The sequence below is a fragment of the Arachis duranensis genome, chromosome 5, assembly GCF_000817695.3.
Source record: "Arachis duranensis cultivar V14167 chromosome 5, aradu.V14167.gnm2.J7QH, whole genome shotgun sequence".
NCBI classification, from domain to species: Eukaryota; Viridiplantae; Streptophyta; class Magnoliopsida; order Fabales; family Fabaceae; genus Arachis; species Arachis duranensis.
In genome coordinates this window covers 13,317,537-13,333,248 of record NC_029776.3, presented here as the reverse complement: position 1 = coordinate 13,333,248, position 15,712 = coordinate 13,317,537, and the positions used below count along the sequence as shown (strand labels likewise).

At 36.0% G+C, this 15,712-nt stretch overlaps 1 protein-coding gene across 1 annotated transcript; it reads left to right on the top strand.

Annotated features, from left to right (window-relative positions):
- Window positions 1-138: 138 nt before the first annotated feature.
- On the top strand, window positions 139-3,693 carry LOC107488216 (flavin-containing monooxygenase FMO GS-OX-like 4). Its single transcript, XM_016108925.3, has 6 exons — window positions 139-799; window positions 1,997-2,067; window positions 2,272-2,424; window positions 2,548-2,630; window positions 2,733-3,042; window positions 3,310-3,693. The coding sequence occupies exons 1-6, from the start codon at window positions 220-222 to the stop codon at window positions 3,490-3,492; spliced, it is 1,380 nt and encodes a 459-aa protein (XP_015964411.1). The 5' UTR covers window positions 139-219; the 3' UTR covers window positions 3,493-3,693.
- The last annotated feature ends 12,019 nt before the right edge of the window (window positions 3,694-15,712 follow it).

Here is a 15,712-nt window from a genome sequence, read left to right as displayed (position 1 = left end):
ATAAAATCAGCTCTCTTTAGAAAATAAAAATAACTATTTTGTTCAAGTACTAATTTTACAGGAAAAAGAAAGAAGAAGAAAAGCGGCAGTGGCAGAGCATTTTAAAAATAAATAGTAGAGAAATAAATAATAAAATAATAATAATGCGAATGTCGTCTTAAGCTAGCTAACTGCCCATATGTATTGCTTAAATGGTTAATAGAAAAAGCTGGATAGCCCATGCCACCGCCAATCAATTCCATCCTCCGTCAACCACCTCCGCCACTCCCACTCATGTCGTCTCTCACGACGCGCCACGTGGCAGTCATCGGAGCTGGTGCCGCCGGCCTAATTGCGGCTCGCGAGCTCCGACGAGAAGGGCACCACGTGGTGGTGTTCGAGCGAGGCGAGCAAGTTGGCGGGACCTGGGTGTACACTCCGGAGAGCGAATCGGTGCACTCGAGCCTGTACGATTCGCTCCGAACGAACCTGCCTCGGGAGTGCATGGGGGTTCGGGATTACCCGTTCGAGAGGAGAGAGGGGAAAGACAGGGACCCGAGAAGGTTCCCGGGTCACAGGGAGGTGCTGATGTACCTGCGGGATTTCGCTGCCGATTTCGGGATCGGAGAAGTTGTGAGGCTGCAGACGGAGGTCGTGATCGCTGGGTTGGTAGAGGAAGGGAAGTGGAGGGTGAGATCCAGGCCGTCCAATTACAACAGAATGAGATCTGATGATTGCGATTGTGTGGATGAGATTTACGACGCCGTTGTTGTTTGCAGTGGCCACTACGTTCAGCCTCGCATCGCTGACAATATCCCTGGTTTGTTTTCTGTGTTTAGTTACTGTCCCCACCTTCTTTCCTTGTTTTTATATGCGCCTTTCACTTTTCAATAATTATTAAAGTATTTATTTGAAACAATTTTAAATTTTAATAATTTTATTTCTTGATTTATGATTTGTGTTTGAAGTTTGAACTTACAAGTTTAGAACTTAGGAGGGATTTGTCTATTATTTCTTTTTTCTTTGGTACATTATTATTTATTTCCTTTCTCGAATTCGCGAAATAATAATGCTTTTTCTAGGGCCTACATGATTTGTAATGGCTAATGTCAAATCTGCCCTGAGAAAGTACGGGCTATACTCCAAGAGTTGGCCCAAAACCAAACTGACAAAATAGTAATTAGATTGCCCCGGTTCAGGTCATGACCAAAAACAAAATATTCTTAGATTGCCCCTCTTTTGGGCTCTTTTTTAAAATAAAAAACAAGTTTCGTACATACACGTAATTTCTTAATTTGTGAAGGAAAATTATTTCCAAGACATATCTCCTTTAGCTATTCAAGCTACCCCCGAAAATTAGGGGTGTACGCGGATCGGATTGAATATGGTATCCGCATTTTTTTTGTGTCAGATCAGATCCGATTCGATCCGTACATTTGCGGATCGGATCGGATATCAGATATATTCGCATAATTGACCATTCTTCTTTTAATCATATTTCTATATAAAAGAAATTCAACAAAAATATTTCTTTCACACTTTTAAATTTATTTATTCCTAAAATATTTATAATTAATTTTTTTCTAAATAACAAAAATAAAATAAAATAATATATGAAAAATAACTACTAACTAAAACATACAAACAAGTAAATATAATACCAAATATATATATATATATATTTACTTTTTTTAATTATTATGCGGATCTGCGGATCCGCAGATCGGATACGCGGATGTAGAGTTGATATCCGTAATCCAATCCGTAAAGAATGCAAATTGGATCCTATCCGATCCGATCAGACTGCGAATCGGATCGTATCTGCAACTTTCGGATCGGATGCAGATATTTACCGCGGATTTATGGATACGGTCCGATCCATGAACACCCCTACCGAATTTCTTGAGGGAGGAAACGTCAACCACAGTAATTGATAATTAACAAGAGAATGAGATGAAATTCATTATTTATGCTCGTATTTTGTTTCGTTCCATGTTTTAATTTAAAATCTTTGCAGGGATTACTGCATGGCGGGGGAAGCAAATGCACAGCCACAATTATAGGACACCTGAGCCTTTTCAAGATCAAGTATGTGCCTGCTTCCTTTGCTTTTTGACTGTGTGCAAAAGCATTTTTTGGCCTGTATTATACTGCTATTACTCTCTAGCTCCATTAAAATATCATAATCCTTTTTGGGATTCAAGGCTTAAATTCTTTGGCTCGTGGAAATATATTGTTACTCTCGTTTGATATTTTTTAGCATATCTGGTTTTTCCATTTCAACTCGGGCAGGTGATTGTTCTAATAGGTGGTGCAGCAAGTGCTGTCGATATCTCTCGAGACATCGCTACCGTCGCTAAAGAAGTTCACATTGTAGATAGGTCACTCAACAAAAATGCAATTGGCAAGCTACCCGGCCATGATAACATGTGGCTTCATTCTATGGTAAAACTTATCATCCATGGTGAGAATTGGATGGCTATTATGATTACTAGTATCCATCATTTTATTTGACAACTTTTTTCTTGAATGGTTTATCTTACGCACTGGTATTTGTTGCACATGCAGATTGACAGTGTTCATCAAGATGGCCGTGTGGTTTTCAAAGATGGAGACACAGTTGGTGCGGAAATCATAGTACATTGCACAGGGTATTCTCAGCGTACTCCATTCAGTTTTATTCAAGACCCTGCAATTGGAGAAGAGAATGAATAAATGTTGATGATTGATGACCATTTTTGTTCGTTTATCAGGTACAAGTATGATTTCCCATTCCTTGAAACAAACGGGGAAGTAAGTGTAGATGACAACCGTGTAGGACCATTGTACAAGCATATTTTTCCACCGGCATTGGCCCCATGGCTTTCATTTGTTGGGTTGCCTTGGAAGGTTGTTCCCTTCCCCATGTTTGAACTACAGACCAAATGGATAGCAGGAGCTTTGTCAAATCGCCTTGCACTTCCTTCCAAAGAAGAAATGACTCAAGATACTAAAGCATTCTACTCTTCACTTGAAGCTTCTGGCACTCCTAAGCGTTACACTCATAATATGGCCAATTACCAGGTGCTTCCTAAAGTTAAAACTTAAAAGTGATGAATCTTTTTTAGCTTATCTTATGACTGTGGTTATCTAAAATCATATACTCCCTTCCCCAATTCATAGTAACTGTTTGTTTTACTTTCTGCTGCATTTATAATTCAATGCACTCGTATCCAGTTCTATTTTAATGATAATGACTAAATACATCGAAACGAAAATATTCTCAACCAGAAAGAATCTATATCAACAATACTTATATTGTGTGTTTGGGATTATATATGGTGATGACAGTGGGACTACGATAACTGGATTGCTGATCAGTGTGGGATTCCTGGTATTGAAGAATGGAGGGTGGAAATGTACAAGTTTGCATCTAAGAACAAGAGGCTGCGACCTGAGTCATACCGTGACGAATGGGATGATGATGAATTGGTTTTGGAAGCTCAACGAGATTTTTCTAAGTATTTGAACTGAATGACAAGTCAACTGAGAAGTCTCAAGCTCAGCTATATTGCCATCTGCTCTGATATCAATGCCGAGTTATACAATTACAACAAAGTTGAGTAAATTAGCACTTGAAACATGAAAGTAATAAGTTAGTCATACATGAAAAAATAAATAGTTGTTTCATTCACTAATAAAATTGATTATGTTCAGATTACTTGTTTCTATAAATGTTTTCTTTTCAGTTGATGGTAATTCGCTTTGGCAATGCTTTAATCACGACTGAATTCGTTGAAACAAGTACAGTGTGTTTGTCAACCCTAAATTTAACACTCCAGTTATATATGGATGTATCAGCTCTAAATAATTTGGTTCTTGCCGTACTTTGGAGCCATATCGGTCCAAATTCAAAACCAATCAACTACAAAAATAATGTTGTGCGAAGACAACAAATAAGATTACCTTTTCAATTTTTCTCAGATGCCTCCTAGCTTTCTTAATTGATCCTTCTTTTGTGTAGAGATTGCTATATTTTTCCAGTATCTTCTCTTTCTATTGATGTAAGCCCAACATCTCGTATACATTTGTTACTTTTTGAATGATGGTTTTATTTCGAGGTTTGCGATCAAAAGCTTCAAATCCCTTGAAAAGCTCTTGACGAAAGAACACAAAATTATAATGCAAATGTTAATGCGTCAATCCAAAATAAAATATCAGTGACGGTCTAATGACACTGTATTTTATCGATTTTTAGTAAATCGAGAGTAGCATATCTAACGGTTTGGGAATAAAACCTACTCCTTTGTGAGTACCAATTTTTTAAATTGCATCAAAGGTTCTTTCGATCGAATAAAATAAAAGAAAATCTCAAAGATAAACAAAATAAACTTTGAAAATAAATTGACTGAAACTAAAATGAATTGCATTGAATTTAATGAAACGGTAAAATGCCTTTGATTAGATCAAAGGATTTTTAAAGTTGAAAGTAAGATACTGAAACTTAAAATTAAACAAGAAAGATAAAAGTTTGCTTGAAAAGTAAATTTGCAGATAAAACAAAGATTACAAAAAACATAAATGGAATTTAAAGACGTGGAAGGAACCCTATAGAAAAGTAACTCGAACATAGACTCAGAAAGTCGCGGAAATATGAGTGTGCTTGAGTGTTTTTTGAAGCAAAGTTTCAACCCTTTTTTCATCAATCTTTTATCTACATATAAAAGTCTTTGACCAATCAGATTCAAGAGTAACTTCCATGCGTACTAGTCTTCGAGTAACCGTTTTCGCTCTTTCTGTATAATCGTGTGTAACCGCAAAAAATCAACTTCAAATAACCTTCATTCCTCGACTGAGTACATCGACTGGCTCCTTTTTCTCGTTCCTCGACAAATCTTTCTCGATACAACCTTCATTCTTTGAAATAGAAATGCATTACATTTCGAACTCAGTATTTCTTGAAACAAAATATTTTCGATCAATAAATTGCCCCCTTAAGATTAATGTGTTTTTCGATATCTTTAAAGAATGAAACACTTAATCCTATCTAATTTAACTTCGCCACTATAATTAATACATTCGTTTTAAAAGCAACCTACTAATTTTCATTTATCTGTGCCCACTACGGCACGTTCCCTACTACACACCGTTTTTCTCTCTTCCACTTCACCTTCTCAAAGAAGTTTCTAATTTTAAATTTTAAAAAACGAAATACGAAACGACAGCACTCCTTCTTTATTTTCACTTAATAAAATTTCACCGTTACTCAATGTCAACCTTTTGTCTCCTTAAATTTCACCTTTCTTTTCAAAAATATTTTACCGCTTATTTCTGAATTCTTCTGTGCAAATTCTCCCATTTATAACCAAATCAATCATTAGGAATTTTTTTACACTCCTATCAATGGCTTCTTCTTCTATTAAATCAATTAAATGATATTATCATTGAAGATTCCAAGAGTTTGTCTACTGACAAAAGGATTCTCATCTCTTTCACTGCCGAAGATAAGACTTTCTATTTTGTTAGCCCCTTACAGACTTTGGAGCACACCAAAAAGAATGTCCATTTCTTTCTAAGTGAAAGAAGATTTGCTTATTAAACAGGACCTTTTTATTGCTCTCTTCATCGATCACAAGAAATCCTTCAGAAACAACCCTAAAATCACCTCCCGAAATGCCAACTTTCTTGCTTAGTATCAACACCTCGAACCAACAAAAAGTAATGCTTGGAGAGCACATGGCATCCATGACCTTCTTCATCTTTTTGACTTCACACCCACCACACATCACTGGATGATTGGGACTGTACTGTGTTTCTGGAACATGACCACCAACAATTTTCACATCCCTTGTGGAATGACGGGGCCCACACTATTTGATGTTGTCGCTATTACTGGACTCCTGATAAACTATCCCATGGCAACATTCTACACAAAGCCAACTAAATCCTATAAGATAGTTCAAAAGAACTCTTATTGTGATTTTATTAATTACCACATGGTTATGGAAATGATCCTATGACTGGTGAGGAAAGTGTATCTTTTTTATACTATTGGCTAAATGCTATCATTTTTTGCTCGAGGTGTTTTCAAATGCAAAAATTCTTCCTCTCATTGGCTGCCTTCCTCCATGAAGGTCACAAATTTAACTTGGCCAAGTTAGTTTTGGAAATTTTGTATGATGAACTGGGGAACTTGGTTGACTATCTTCGAAATAGATCTTCGATCAGTGTGGGTGATCCCCTTTGGCTTTTACAAATCTAGCTAAATGTCATTTTTGAAAATTTTATGAAACAAGATGGGGGCAACACTTCGAGAAAATAGCACATCGAAGGTTTTCGATTAGTCTCCTTTCAGCCGAACTTCAAGGATGCCACTTCGACTGAAGGCCTTTTTTGGGTTGTATTCTCACTACTCCATTCATACAAAAGCTTTCAGAATGAAGAACTGACATTTACCCCCTTCTTACGTCGAGGTTGTGAACTGGCTTGGTTTGAACGTGTCCTTTTCCCTACTAACGATGAAGACAACGATGTAGCCAATGCGACTTGAGCCAATTTCCTTGCTGTTCAGGTATTTCCAATAGGAATACCTCAATACAAGAAAGGGCAATTTAAAGTAACCCTCCATGCTCCTCATTACGTCGCAAGACAAATGGGTTTCTCCCAAGCACTTCCATCACCTGTTCCTCGAAAAGACAGTGCTCTTTATCATTTCGAATTCAAATCGAGGAAAGATATCTAAAAATGTCTCGATGTCAACCATACACATAGAGGCAACTATTCTCATTTGTCTTATGTTCGTAGTGCCTTCGTCACTAAATCTTTCATCGAGTGGTGGAACAATTACTATTCTCGATACAATCGTACCTTGGATGAAATCAAAGAATTTGCGATTAAAACTCTCCAAGTGGCTGAGGCCTCACCCAAAAAAGCTCCGAAAAGGAAAATCAAAGCTTCTGTACAACCCAAACAACCACGACAAAAGATCCAGAAAACTTCGACCAAAACCTCCAAACTTGTAAAGGTAAACACTTGGTTAACTCTTTCTATCGAACTTTTATCATCATATATATCTTAACAAACTTTGCATTCAATTGTTCAATCTTTAATTCAGAAGCAATCATCAAGTGAAAGCACTTCTAATGAGAGTCAACAACCATCCCAATTGAATATTTTTTCCTCATCCTCCGATAGTTCTGATTCAAATGACTCCTCGAAGACTTCTTCATTCCCACATCTCCAACCTAGGAAATCTGCCCAGGTAAAACTATTCACCAATTTAAACTTGTTCTAATCGATTTTGAATTCTTTTACTTACAAATACTTCTATCATGACAAAGGCTGGGAGGGATGCTCAATCCATTCTTTCCTCACCAATTTCACAAATCGATAAAAAAAAACAAGGACATCAACACGGCTCATGATCTCAGGAACCTCACTCCTTGGTTCAAGCAATCACTATTATGGCCAACCCCATCCAAAGTATTCCACCATTGATCGTTGAAAAACAAAACCTGGTGGATATGAGCCAAGAAAAATTTCCTCAAGCTGTGAACAATTCCACTCCTTCTTCTCCCATTAATGCTAACCTTATTATCAACTTCCCGATTTCACAAACCCTCAACTCACTTATTCGAGAAACCAGAGAAACCATACCTTCTTCTCAACATCCTTCAAGTCCAATAGAACTAACCAAACCATCTTCTCACAAGGCCTTAAAATTTAAAGAAATTCCAGACACTGAATCTGATCTTCCAGATACTGACTTGGCTAAACTTGTAGTCGTTTTGACCAAAATCACCCAAGAAGAAGAAATTCCTATTTCAAATCTGATCAAAGAGAATTTGGTAGCTCTAACTCTCCCGGCAAAACTTATCTCTACACTCTCGAACAATTAATCTCTGTTCTTAGGCTACTAGCCCATACTGCTGATGAGTGGGTTGCACAATCCGATTGAAATAGCCTTTTATCTGACATTCTAAGTTCTTCCCTTGAATTCCAGGTTCCACCTCAATTCTCCTCGATAGTGAGAAGATTCACGAGGGTTTCCAAAAATCTCTCTATCTCTCAAGAGAGATTAAAGAAAGCAAAAGAAAAAGCGACCAAAATCGAAATGGAGTCTAAAGAATTTGGTGTTGTCTACCAGTCAATACAAAAATCATACAAGGAATTCGATCTGAGGGTCGTCCAAGCTACCAGCACCCAAACTTATTTTGACAATCGAAAAGAACTCAAAAAAGAACTTGTTAGAATTCAACAAAGGAAAATTGAGTTAGCAGAGCCTTATGCTATGGCACAACAAAAGAAACAAGAACTTTTCATAGACCTTTGCAAGGTGGAAAACAAACAAGAAGAAGTCAGAAGAAGATATGACAGAGCGCAAAATGAAGAACACAGCGAAGTTGAAATTTATTTTGCCCACTATAACACCCTTATTTCTAACACCTCATGATCGTACTAAAAGTTCAGGCGTTAGTTACCTCTAATTCTTTAATTTGATACTATATTTATTTAATATTAAACCTTTGCGAATATGAATTGAATATTTAATTATGAAAGCAAAAATTCTTTACTTTAAAATCACATAGTAACAAAGATGCATATTCACATAATAATAAATACATAGACTTATCCAAAACTTCTTAATATACAGGTCCTATCCCTCTAAAATTTAAAATGACAAATGACAAGGGGTAAAATAAAATCTAAGACTAAATCAAATATAGAGAATAAAAACATATATATACATAAAGCTCCGTAATTCAATCACGGCTTCATACCAAAGCTTCCTGATGAACCTGTCACTGAAAATAAATTCTGTAGGGGAGTGAGAACATCGTCCTCGAAAGGGTTCTCGGTAGAGGGTTTAAGAATTTTTATAAGAAGATACGTTTAAAGAGAAGAAATAATTCCAAAGCTGTGATTATCGATTGTCCTATGAATCTTTTCAAAACCAACGACTAACCATCCAAAACCTTTTTAAAGAAATAATATTTAATTTTTTTTAGAAATCTAAAACCTTTCTTTTCTTGTAAGAAAAATCTTAATCAGTTTTCTAGACTGTATGAATGACCAACCTGCTCCAAGCATAGGTTCATTAAGTCTATGCTGAACTAGCTTGATTTTTATACTTTACTAAACCAATTACAGCCCCACCTCAAGCAACTCAACCAAATCAGCAGTCAAATCATCACATCAGGAAAATAACCCTCAACTTCACCACCACCAGTATGAGGAATCTCTCAGTTGTACACACATACGATACAAATAAGAAAAACATAGATAGGATGCTAATATAGGAAGTAGGTCAAATAGCAGATAAGCATAGTTAAACAAATAGGCAAACCAAAACAATGCACACCTAAACAAAACATACAAATGCATATAATATATGCCTGTCCTATGGCTAATGAGCTCATCTGTTGGTTATATAGCCAACCCAATTTAACATGTCCTAGTAGCTAACCATTGGACAGTCCCTGTGTGCGCGCATCCCCAAGCTAAAAAATAATATCCATGGAGTCAAACTCCAAGCTCAATAATATACTTGATAGTCCTGTATGATTTATCTTTGTTGCAACATCCCTATTATTTATCTTTAGTTAGTACTATGAATACTAGCAATAGAAATTATGTTCATATTGTATCTGTTGTATTTAATATATACGTTTATCTACTTAGTTTATAATTTTTAGTAATGATTAAACACAATTAATGGTTTAAACGGAATTAATATGCGAGAGTAAATGTTATGGGAATTGCACAGACCACGGTTACTGTTACCACGCCATGTGACCCTGGGTCTCCCCCCACCGGACATCCTATTGCCTTATATAAGGGAAGTTGGATTTGGGCATGCAGTAGAGTTGAGCAAGATTCTGAAAATCAGACCAGACCGGACCGGCCAGTCTGACCGGTCTAACCATGAACCGGCAACAATTGCGGTTCGGTTAGTATCTTAAAACTGCTAATTTAAAACTGTCAATGAACTGTTGAACCGGCCAGGAACCGGTCGGTCGGACCGAACCGGGACCCGGCCAGTTTTCCCTTTTCAACAAAAAAATAAAAGACGCCTCCCTGACCCTGACTCCCTCTCTGTCTCTCTCACTCACCACATCTGCTTCCTTCTCTCAACAAAACCTAGCTTCCAATGTCACTTTCTTCTTCAAGATGTGTCACCGCCACCGCACTACCGCCGCCGTCGCGATCTGCGCCGCCGCCGTCTGCACTGCACCCATGGTCGTCGAAACGCGTCTGCTCGCCTCGCTTTCCCGTCAGTTTTGAGCTTCGCGTCTGTTTTGAGCTTTCGCCGCCTCTGTATTGCCGTGCTTCCGCCGCGGTGCTCCCTCTTCGTCACTTGGTCGAGCTTGCCTCAAGCCCTTATTTTTGCTCCATCCTGCTGTTATCACCACGCTTCGGCCTCTGTTTTGGCTGAGCTTATGCCAGTGCTCAGCCCTGATCTGAGCTTCCTCTCCCTCATCTGAAATTCTAAATCTCTATGTTGTTCATGGTTTTTTTAAGTAATTTCTTGCTTATCTGTTTTGAGTTTTCTTAGATTTCTTGAATCAATTTAATTTAATTTGTTCATTCATGATCAATGATTTAATTGCAGACTTGTTTTTATTACTAATGATGAGTAATGAATATTATTGAACATTATTGAGCTGTTCCTGTTATGAGTAATGATTTTCTTAGATTTTTCTATTATGAGCAATTTAGATTATTTTATTTTATAGTAATTATGGAACTATTTTTGTTGTTCAGATGTATTTTTTATTTAATTGTTCAGTGTTGTATTTATTGTTGTTGCTTATTGTTGCTGTTTGTTCTTGATGGTTTTAATTGGTGATGTTTGTTCACTACTGTATTTATTCTTATTGTTCTTGATTGTTGCTGTTTTTTTCTTGTGCTTTTGGTTTTTCGAGTTGCTATTTTTTCTCTGAAGATGTTGATTGCTGGAAGTAATGTTTCCAGAACCTGATAGTTATAAGCCAACCATAGAAGGAGCTTTGTGCTTACATGAAGTATCTGTCTCTAGTTGCACATTTACTTTGTGCTTAGGTCTTGTTCAAAATACCTCGTGTTCAAAAAATGAGTTCAAAGTTCAAACAATTGGTAGCTCAGATGCTAATGGTCATATCTGACTTGATGCGAGAAAACAATTTGATAGCCTTTGAAAGGTTAATTACTGAATCCCCTCACTCAATTATAGTGATGAGTATTATAGAGCCTGATCTTCAATTACTATTGTTATGCTGTTGTTTTGTTATGGCACTGTGATCATGATCACTTATCAGTATTTTGAATTTCGAATTTGTGATTAATGACTTGTTAAGCTGCTGTTGTTGTTATACTGCTATTTTGTTATGGCACTGTTATTGTTATTCTGCTATTTTGTAATGGTTGTTGCTGAATGCTAAAATTGGAAATCAAATCAAATGCTGGTTGTTGCTGAATGAGTAGGGTAGCTACCTACCAATGCCATGTATAAATGAACTGATGAATGATGATGATGGTCGTGGAAGGAGAGTCAAATTGTATAGCTAGTTGGTGATATGTTATGCTTTCATATTCAATGACTACTTGTTATGTTGATACCTCAACTTGAAAATAACACTAGATCCCGTTTATGGCTTACTCAGCAAGAAGAATCTGTTGCTAAGAGAGTTCTCTTACAACAGATAAATGCAACACTGCCTAAGATTAAACCAAAAAGGTCATCTTGCAAGGTTCAGGTTCATGTTCAGTTAGCATAATACCACAGAATGATCAACATTTTCTAACTGAACTAGCTCAACATTCTTTTGAAATTGATAAATCCTGTCTCCTGACATTTCTAAATTAGAATCTGAGTTGTTAAGTGATCCTGTTAACCCTCAAAGTCAAAATTTAATATTTAGATATTTCTTTTAACTTTTGAGTTTGTATTTTGATAAGATCATATAAATTTGATTGATGATTTTTTGTGTAGTATTTTAAATCTGAAAGATATTTTAAGATGTTTATTTATAATTTATTTATTATTTTATTCTAAAACGGTTTTTTCAGTTGAACCACTGGTTGGACCGATTGGACCAGTAAACCAGTGAACCAGTGACTATAGCGGTTTGATGACCGGTTTGATTTTCAAAACCTTAGAGTTGAGAGATTTTATGTTTGACATTTCTTTGATCTCTAAATTTATCGAACGGTGGAGGCTCGAAACCTACATGTCCCACCTTCCATGGGGTGAGGTCAGCATTACGCTCCAGGATGTTGCCTACCACATTGGTATGTGCACTGATGGAGAGTCGATCAGGAGTTATACCTGAGACTTTCAGCAATGGCATGGACACTCCACGTGGGAGTAGGTTGAGAATTTACTTGGCACCAAGCCACTTCCACAGCCAGAGAGAGGGAAGCTGGTTTTTGGGGTGAGGATGACCTGGCTGAGAGACAGGGTTGCACACATTCCAGCAAGAGCAGCTCTGGATACACTCCGTCAGTACGCCCAGTGCTACTTGATTATGCTTATTGGGAAGGTTCTATTTATGAACAAGTCTGCTACCAGTAATTCAAGTTCTAGCGTAGTGCCACACGAAGACTCCATGGACAACCGCTAGTAAATTGCTTGCAATGACAGTGGTATTTAAGCCTATCCGACTCCAAAATTCTGTACTTTACATTCCGTCGAATATTGTAGTTCTTCACTGCCGTCAGAACTACTTTATGATTCCTGAACCTATACCTACTCGAAATTCCACCCCATCATCCATATTGTAATCATCCCCATCACCAGCATTCAGGAGATCGTCCGGCTGCATTGGGTCCAAGTTCAAAGTCTGATAATGACTAGGAACATCTGACAATCAAAGAATGGCCAAAAGGGGAGGTAGGAGAAACCTACCAACACCGATGGGAGTCTCCGGCACATACTCATCAGCAGAAGTTGTATCGTTAGAAGACCCGGACCTAGCAACATAAGTTGAATCGCCCTCACTGTCATCCTCGTTGGCGCTATCATGAGGCTAGGCGTAGTGGATCGGTGTGGCCTCGAGCGGGACAACTTCAGGACTCGAAGGAGATGGCCCACCACCAACAATCACGTCACAGACCGCAGCATACAACTCCATCATATGTTGCGGCATTAGCCGTGCATGTCATCAAACATTACCCTCACATACTGATCCATATCAATCCAAAATAATCGGTTGGTAAATCCACCATTCAGAAGTACGTGCAAAAATCTATATGCAACCTGTCCAACCTCCTTGGTACCTATTCTCCCCATATTGCTCAGCATAACCGTCTTTAGCACATGTAGCGTATCAATCCGGTTTGTGCACAACATGATAGTCTTATCAGATATAAAAATTACTCCTTCATCACCGTGTTTGGCTATCCCATTAGGATAAACGACAACAAAAAAAATTGATTATTCTCCATTAGACCAAAACAGAAAGAAGAGAAAAAAAGATTGGTTTGTGAATTGTGAGGGGTGATTATGGGATGGGATCTATAAATAGAGTTATTCTCCAACATATCTTGGGTGCAGAGATACCTAAACCATAATACACATATCTCAGGTGCTGAGACCTAAATTACAGCCTTAACTATATCTCGGATGCTGAAAGGAGAATTAGGTAATTGTGTGTATCTTGGGTACTGAGACCCCGATTTTTTGCATATCTCAAGTACTGAATACCCGATCTCTCCCCTAACACATATCTCGGGTGCACTTAGAATATGTCGCAGTATCGGCCGCAGCACGAGGTCTCAGACCTCGAGAAATAATCAATTTTGGATTAACCCCCTCAGCATCTGAGATGTGTCCCATAATACATTTTTTTAAATATCTCATCATTTATATATTTTGGTAATTTATATATTTATTTAATTTATATATTTATTTAAGTTAAATAAAAAAATCCAACAAGAAGTCATTGAAAGTAATAGAATTTTTGTAAAGTGTCAACTTATTTTTAGTGTATGCAAAGACTTCAAATGCTGCATCTTAAAAGTATATTATTTATGTATATAGTAAATTGTCAAAATTCTAATTTTTGTTTATAAGTTTGTAATTTGTTGAAAAATATCTCTTATTCTCTTGTAGAATTATCTAATCAACAATTTTTTTCGTATAACACTTTAAAAAAGTGTGTAAATGAACAAAAAATAAAATAGCTCCTACTTTGTGTTTAAAAAAAGATGTGTAAATAATTCATTAGGCTGCATATTTCAAATGATATTTAACATACCCAATATGTACACGAAATCATGAATTCCAAGAAAAAAATATTTAGTTTCATAGAAAAGACTAAAATAAATGGTATGTGAGATTCGAATAATTGTGAACTCAGATATTTAATTTATTTGAAAAAAAAAAGCTATCAACTCTACTGCATAATTAGGAGGAGATTCTTATTAAAATTTTTCACACATAAATTAAGTTACAAATTAAGAGTTAAATTTTTTCATTCAAGCATGAGCTATTGCTGTGGTTTGTGAGAGGAGCTACTCCTGCAGCTGTATATTGTTTCTTCAGTTTACTTGTTGTTGGTGGTCTCCATAGATAGAGTAATCAGTATCTAACATTTATTCTAAAAAAATTCAAAAAAATCAATAAAAAATTATTCAAGACATTCAAAAAATCAATTAAAGCTTCTAGTTGTAAAAACATTTAACATGAAAATCTAATATAAACAACCAAAATTTTCTTTCTAGTTTTTTCTATTCATTCATTAATTTCACTAAATTAGTTATTATTAATTCACTTACATAAGTCAAACAATTTTTTTAACAAAATACAAATTTGAAAAACTATCAAAAAACATCCAGTAAAAAGAATCCTTGAACCAAAAAGAAAAGCACATCAAATAAAATCAGAAAACCAAACTAGATGTTAGAATATAATCATGAAATTTTCAATGCTTTTGTAACAAATGCAAGAAGAGCATCTTAAACTATATAATCATATATATCCTTAAAAAAATTCATAGTTTTTCATTGGTCCCTGATTTTCACATGATATATAGAAAAATTTCACTTGTGCATCATATTTAAATAATTTAACTCAATATCTATTTCAATTCAAACAAAATTAAACTATATTTAATCTATTTTTTAACTCCCAAACCACGTAAAAAAGAAACTAATGTAGCATATGCAAGCAAAATTTAGCAAATAAACAAAAGACTAATAATATAAATTTTTGAATGGGAGAAATTTATCATATAATTGAAAAAATAATCCAATCTATAATAAAAAATATTCAATCTCTAATGAAAGAACCATACAATTGTCCAACTAGATAATCATCTCATAGTTACTAATAGATTGAGTCAAAACGCCAATAAATCTGTCCAAAAAAATTACTTTTTGATGCTACAATTTTAAATGACGACATTCAAACCCAAGTTCAAATTGGAAAGAAATAAACTTACTTATAACTAACTTTTTTTTAAACTCCCAATCCACAAAGAAGAACATTTGGTAGCGTATACAAGACAAATCCAGCAAAGTACACAGAACTAGTAACATGAAAAATTAAATTCAAATCATACACTCAAACATCTAAAATTACTTAACAAAAACATAAAGTAATTCAGCAAAATCAAAGAACATTTCATATGAATACCAATCCTAGTATCTCAACCCTAAAACAGATCAAACACATCCTCTCTTTAATTAAACCCTAACCATCTACTAACCTGTTGGAGACCAATGGAGTGAATGAATAGTAGCAGCGCACAACGGTGGAGGAGCAGACGTGGCA

Coding starts and splice junctions, on each gene's coding strand:
- LOC107488216 (XM_016108925.3), top strand. CDS start 220: ATGCCACCGCCAATCAATTCCATCCTCCGTCAACCACCTCCGCCACTC. Junction 800..1,996: donor CATCGCTGACAATATCCCTG/GTTTGTTTTCTG, acceptor AAATCTTTGCAG/GGATTACTGCATGGCGGGGG. Junction 3,043..3,309: donor ATAATATGGCCAATTACCAG/GTGCTTCCTAAA, acceptor TGGTGATGACAG/TGGGACTACGATAACTGGAT.